This window comes from Oncorhynchus tshawytscha, unplaced genomic scaffold, assembly GCF_018296145.1.
Source record: "Oncorhynchus tshawytscha isolate Ot180627B unplaced genomic scaffold, Otsh_v2.0 Un_contig_13034_pilon_pilon, whole genome shotgun sequence".
Classification (NCBI taxonomy): domain Eukaryota; kingdom Metazoa; phylum Chordata; class Actinopteri; order Salmoniformes; family Salmonidae; genus Oncorhynchus; species Oncorhynchus tshawytscha.
The window spans coordinates 126217-133533 of NW_024609292.1; the positions used below are offsets into that span (position 1 = coordinate 126217).

The 7317-nt window shown below is 41.1% G+C and overlaps 1 protein-coding gene across 1 annotated transcript; it reads left to right on the plus strand.

Annotated features, from left to right (window-relative positions):
• Positions 1-2665: 2665 nt before the first annotated feature.
• Positions 2666-7084, plus strand: LOC121844544 (NLR family CARD domain-containing protein 3-like). The gene is made up of 6 exons (XM_042314775.1): positions 2666-2818; positions 2951-2976; positions 4004-4120; positions 4460-4544; positions 4674-4896; positions 5283-7084. The coding sequence occupies exons 1-6, from the start codon at positions 2672-2674 to the stop codon at positions 7067-7069; spliced, it is 2385 nt and encodes a 794-aa protein (XP_042170709.1). The 5' UTR covers positions 2666-2671; the 3' UTR covers positions 7070-7084.
• Positions 7085-7317: the final 233 nt, after the last annotated feature.

Sequence of the window (7317 nt, forward strand, 5' to 3'; positions counted from 1 at the left end):
AGAGTGTTATAATAGTCCTACTCTCCTTAAAATGTATTTGATGTAAATTAGATGGGGGAGGGATTGGTTCCATGCCCATCTGTGTTCCCCAGGGTGATCTCTTACTGTATCATAGGCCTATCTTCTTGTCTTCTCAAAACAGGCTTAATAAAACACAACAAACAACAAACAATCATTTTCTCTTTCCAATCTACTGTTAACTCTTTTCACTCAGGAAGGTATTTTGTGTGAAAGAGAGACAATTCAATATTGTGGAAAGACTAACAGCAACTTACACTTCCTCAAAATCGGTTGTGTGTATTCATTGGAGCTCACCGTAGCAAAACGTTTGGCAACTTAAACCGTTTAGGTCACCTAATACGGCGTTTGGAGCAAATAGTTTCTGCTTTGTTGCAAAACTTGTGGCTGCGGTGTAAACTAATGAATACGACCCAGGTAGTGGCCTATGACTCGGTTGTTGATGCCTGGTTGATGCTGACACCTGAACGTAACCTGAGAGGTGTACTATGATGCAAGTAGATATACTGGTTTTCTAAAGTTAGCTAGCTTCAGTTAGCTTCACATTCCAGCTCAAACCCTCATCCATAGGAGTGTACAGAGCGCTAGTCATCAGGAAGGTGCTCTCAGCAGAAGGGAAAATATATAATGACTTGACAGTTTAATCATACAAAATGGCGCTAACTGGACGTGAGCATGTCAAATTCAATCAGTGGAGGCTGCTGAGGGGAGGACTTTCCACCTATTCAACTCCAGCCATTACCACAAGCCCGTCCTCCCCAATTAAGGAGCCACCAACCTCCTGTGAATTCAATATATACAATATTCATTCATCATAATTCTACATTTGATAAATGTATGATAAATGTAATTGTATCATAGTTCTACTATAGTGTAGTGATCTATACAACTTCCGACGTGCGTTTACTGTAAACACTGAGGCTGTACCCGCCTCAGTTACAGTTTTAACAGAGACCAAGAAGGCTATTTGATCACAACGTAGGCCTACCAGTGGCCTACCATCAAAAACAATGTAAAAAAAGGCATCCAATAACATTTAACATGGAAATAGATGTTCTATCATTCAGTCTGCAGTAGCAGCCAATGTGTGGTGTTCAATGTAAGTCTTCATTCCATTAGAAAAAAATGATCAACCCGGGTTTGCTTCCCTGCCCTGCTGTTCGCTACATTGGTGTCAGAATGGAATGGTGTCCGTAAGGTCATCAGAACGCACGGCCTGGACGTGTGAGGGTGCTGAGTAGGTGTCTTCCTGTTCGGAGGTGGCAGTGTGAGCCACATTACAATTCCCACCATGTGGGTTAACCCTATTGGTGCGATGCCTTTCCCACCATCGACCTGGGTTCGCTTCCCTGCCCTGCTGTTTGCTACTCTATTGATATCATAGGCTTTCTGACACCCGTTGAATAAAGCAACACTAGAATATGAGTAAAGGATTTTAGGATAATATCAGTAAGTGTTGATTTAGAGTTGTCTTCTGGGTTCAGCCTTCTAGCTGCCTTCATGAATTGGCTGAAATGTAACAAATGACATGTCTTCAGAGTTGGGAGATAACCACTCCTAGTTTAAATCACCATGGCAACCATGTCATTATTTCCCCAGAGCAACAAGGGAATCTAGAGATGCAACCTTTGTAGAATCACAATCACCTTTATTCACCTAGTACATTAAAACATACATATGTAGGGTCTTGGATTGGCCATCACAAAGCCCTGACCTCAATCCTATAGAAAATTTGTGGGCAGAACTGAAAAAGTGTGTGCGAGCAAGGAGGCCATACAAACCTGACTCTGTTACACCAGCTCTGTCAAGAGGAATGGGCCAAAATTCCCCCAACTTATTGTGGGAAACTTGTGGAAGGCTACCCGAAACATTTGACTCAAGTTAAACAATTTAAAGCAATGCTACCAAACACTAATTGAGTGTATGTAAACTTCTGACCCACTGGGAATGTGATGAAAGAAATAAAAGCTGAAATAAATCATTCTCTCTACTATTATTCTGACATTTCACATTCTTAACATAAAGTAGTGATCCTAACTGACCTAAAACAGGGATTTTTTACTAGGATTAAATGCCAGGAATTGTGAAAAACTGAGTTTAAATATATTTGGCTAAGGTATATGTAAACTTCTGACTTCAACTGTACATTTTAACCAACATTACATAACATAAATTATCTTACTTGTTGCAAAAATCTTTCTGAATGTATAAATTATTTCCCCCTCAGATCAATCATTCCCATTTTAGCCGTTCAGTCTACATTTTCAGATTCGTTTAGAAAATAACAGATTGATAGATAATAGCCTACTTTTAGTGAATACAAATAAGTGTGAGACATGGCCTTGTGTTGCTGCACTGTCTAAAACTACCTTAACAAACAGTGACTTATTATTATTATTATTGACAGTTACCATGGAGAAGAGATGTCACAACTACATAATCATGTGATTGCATTAAATCATCTGACTGTTTCGATGTGTCTGTTAGTAAATGTTTTATTTCTAAGAGATAATGAATAAAAGAGAACAATTGACATTCAAGAATGATTTGTCACTGCGTTAACCACAACCAACATGCTGGATCTCTGTTTAGGGGTCAGTGCTCTAAAATGAGTCTCTCTGGGGAGAGAGAGGAGGGGGACCCTGCCTCCAAAATGAGACTCTCTGGGGAGAGAGAGGAGGGGGACCCTGCCTCCAAAATGAGACTCTCTGGGGAGAGAGAGGAGGGGGACCCTGCCTCCAAAATGAGTCTCTCTGGGGAGAGAGAGGAGGGGGACCCTGCCTCCAAAATGAGACTCTCTGGGGAGACATGACAGGGGGACCCTGCCTCCAAAATGAGATGACAAGTTTGTTCAGAGAAGGAGGGGATTTCCAAAATGAGTCTCATTTGGGGATCAGAAAGGGGGATTGCCTCCAAAATGAGACTTTCTCTCGGGGAACATGACACCACAGCTAAAAGGTGAGATGACAAGTTTGTTCATATGAAGAGTTTATTTCCAAAATGCTATATCCCAATCACATTTGTTTTCATCAGAAATGATTGCTCATGGTTACTTTCTATCGGTTCGGTTGCCAGAGACGCGACCCAGTCGTTAAGTCTTTTTGTTCTGTATCTATGGATGAGACCCAGTAGTTAAGTCGTTTTGTTCTGTATCTATGGATGAGAGCCAGTCGTTAAGTCTTTTTGTTCTGTATCTATGGATGAGACCCAGTCGTTAAGTCTTTTTGTTCTGTATCTATGGATGAGACCCAGTCGTTAAGTCTTTTTGTTCTGTATCTATGGATGAGACCCAGTCGTTCGTTCTAAATGATCCATTGCCAAACTGGGTGGTGACGTTCGTATCCCTTTCTATCTAGCCAACTACAGATAACTTACGGTCACGTCAAAGAGTGCAGCCAGAATAGCAGCAAAGTAGCTGCAGTTCCATTTGTTTTAGCTGTTTTCTAGTGACATTTATTTGGATAAATCCATGACAATGAGCTAATGATGCACAATTTCACCTGGAATAGAACATGTGCTCTCTCATCGGGACACTGTTGTTCAGAGTCCTTTAAACTATCAAAGCCAATGTACCAACATTTCTGAAAACGGATACAGTGGGGAGAACAAGTATTTGATACACTGCCGATTTTGCAGGTTTTCCTACTTACAAAGCATGTAGAGGTCTGTCATTTTTATCATAGGTACACTTCAACTGTGAGAGACGGAATCTAAAATGAAAATTAATTACTTAAAAATCATACAATGTGATTTTCTGGATTTTTGTTTTAGATTCCGTCTCTCACAGTTGAAGTGTACCTATGATAAAAATGACAGACCTCTACATGCTTTGTAAGTAGGAAAACCTGCAAAATCGGCAGTGTATCAAATACTTGTTCTCCCAACTGTATATAGTGTTTTGGAATGAAACTCTTCTTACAGTATGATTCCCCATCTGAGCTCAGAGTAGATGAGAGACATAATGTTTGTCTCTGTTGTGTTGAAGCCCAGTCAAGCAGGAGAGACCAGCCTCCCCTGTAACCAGCTGTGTGTCCATGAAGAGTGACCAGTCTATGGGTACACCTATAAAGTTTAGAGAGGGAGACTTTTCTACTGAACAAAGGTAAGAAGAACTCATGGGTCATGGTCTGTGAGTTAAACAACACTGTCTCTAGTTATTTCTCCTCCCATTTTCCCATTTTTCAATTTCTTTTAGTTGTTTTCAAAATCCATAGGCTAATCCTTTTTTCCATTTTCATAGTCCTAAAACAATATTAAACAAAAACAACATTCCCTCCCTGTGTGTGTGTGTGTGTGTGTGTGTGTGTGTGTGTGTGTGTGTGTGTGTGTGTGTGTGTGTGTGTGTGTGTGTGTGTGTGTGTGTGTGTGTGTGTGTGTGTGTGTGTGTGTGTGTGTGTGTGCGCGTGCGTGTGTGTGCACTCCTTGGATGTTTTGTCCACAGAAACCAACAGGAGAGATCAGAGTCAGAGATTCTCAGTGGTCAGTCTTCCCAGAGTCATCAAACAGACCTGGCCTCTATATTCAGTGTATGTGGTCCTGTTATGTACATTTGTTTTTGTTTACCTCCAGTAAAGTTGATCTGTCAATCATTCATTAATGTGTTAATGAGAAAGTATTTATTCTCTTGTTTAACTAATTTACTTCATTTATTTCAGTTGCTTGAAGAGAATATGACGACATTTGTAAAGAACGAGCTGAAGATGTTCAAGAGGATTCTTAGTCCAGAACTCCCACAAGGCTTTGAGAGTCAGAAGCAGGAAGTGGTGGATGCTGAAGATGAGAAGCAGGAGAGCAGTGCCAGAGAGGGGGCTCTGAAGATCACACTGCACGTCCTGAGGAAAATGAACCAGAAGGAGCTTGCTGACACACTGGAGAAAAGTAAGAGCTGTCTGCCTCATGATGAATGCTGTTTTACAACAAACATCTGTAGCTAAAGTACAGCTAAAGTAGCCGTGTAACTCAATGACATTGTACCAGACTTAACACAACACCTAGTGACCTCATCAAGTACAGTACCAGCAGGGATGTGTTGTGGTGATTAATTTAGACAAGAGAGAATTAATAATACCATCAATAATACCAATAATGATATAAATCAGTCACACCAGTGTGTAATGTATAATGAAAACATGTACACATTTATACAGACAGTTACAGTAAGAGAATACATTATTACAATTTAAACATTATAGCACAGTCCAACAATACTGTAGGCATTCAATCAGATGTAATATTAATATCCTCTGTGTTATTTCTTCATTCAGATGAGCTTGCTGTGATTTGCCAAAGGGAACTCAAATCTCATCTAAAGAAGAAGTTTCAATGTGTATTTGAGGGGATCGCTAAACAAGGAAACCCAACACTTCTCAATAAGATCTACACAGAGCTCTACATCACAGAGGGTGGAACAGGAGAGGTCAATAATGAACATGAGCTGAGACAGATTGAGACAACAACCAGGAAACAAGCAAGACCAGAGACTGCAATCAAATGTAATGACATCTTCACACCCTTAACTGGACAAGACAAACGTATCAGAACTGTGCTGACAAAGGGAGTCGCTGGCATTGGAAAAACAGTCTCTGTGCAGAAGTTCATTCTGGACTGGGCTGAAGGAAAAGCAAATCAGGATGTCCAATTTGTTTTTTCATTCCCTTTTCGGGAGCTGAATTTGATGAAAGAGAAAAAACACACTTTGATTGAACTTCTCAACCACTTCTCTATGGAAACCAAAGAATCAAGAATCTCCAACTACGACAAGTACAAAATTCTGTTCATCTTTGATGGTCTGGATGAGTGCCAACTGCCCCTAGACTTCCAGAACAACAAGATTTGTTGTGACGTCACAGAGTCAACCTCAGTGGATGTTCTGCTGACAAATCTCATCAAGGGAAACCTGCTTCCCTCTGCTCTCCTCTGGATAACTACCCGACCTGCAGCAGCCAATAAGATTCCTTCAGAGTGTGTTGACCAGGTGACAGAGGTACGAGGGTTCAATGACCCACAGAAGGAGGAGTACTTCAGGAAGAGATTCAGTGATGAGGACCTGGCCAGCAGAATCATCTCACACATAAAGACATCAAGGAGCCTCCACATCATGTGCCACATTCCAGTCTTCTGTTGGATTTCTGCAACAGTCCTTGAAGACATGCTGAAACATAAGAGAGAAGAGATGCCCAAGACTCTGACTGAGATGTACACACACCTTGTGGTGTTTCATACCAAACAGAAGAATGAAAAGTATCTTGGGAAAGAAGAGAGAGGTCCAGACTGGAATAAAGAGAGCATTCTGTCACTGGGAAAACTGGCTTTTCAACAGCTTGTGAATGGCAATCTGATTTTCTATGAAGAAGACCTGAAAGAGTCTGGCATTGATGTCAATGAAGCCTCAGTGTACTCAGGATTGTGCACACAGATCTTTAAAGAGGAATGTGGGCTGTACCAGGACAAGGTGTACTGCTTCGTGCATCTGAGCATTCAGGAGTTTCTGGCTGCTGTATATGTGTTCCTTTCATTCAGCAACAACAATGAGAATCTAATGGCCGAACCTCAAACAACATCCAGCAACGATTGTCTACTGAAGCCAGAAGTTACTGTCTACAAGAGCGCTGTGGATAAAGCCTTACAAAGTGAGACGGGAAACCTGGACCTTTTCCTCCGCTTCCTTCTGGGCCTCTCACTGGAGTCCAATCAGAAGCACTTACGAGGTCTACTGACAAAGACAAGAAGCAGCTCACAGAGCCATGAAGAAACAGTCAAGTACATCAAGGAGAAGATCAGGGACAGTCCATCTACAGAGAGGTGCATCAATTTGTTCCACTGTCTGAATGAACTGAATGACCATTCTCTAGTGGAGGAGATCCAAAGCTACCTGAGATCAGGAAGTGTCTCCAGTAATGAACTCTTACCTGCACAGTGGTCAGCTCTGGTCTTTGTGTTGCTGACTTCAGAAAAGGAGCTGGATGTGTTTGACCTGAAGAAATACTCCAGATCAGAGGAAGGTCTTCTGAGGCTGCTACCAGTGGTCAAAGCCTCCAGAACTGCTCTGTGAGTACATCAAATACATTTAAGTGCTAATGATCTGGAAGATTATTCAGTTTAGAGAAAAATCTGTTTTATTGAATAACATATTGAATCAGTGCATTGGTGTTCACATTGGTATAACAATATGACCATACAATTCTAAGACACAGAAGATGAATCTATAGGTTGTTTGAGAGAATAAACCAAATACATTTGCCATTGTCCTTCTACAATCCTGGTGTTAAATGAACAGTGTGTTTGTGAAATCATGATGAT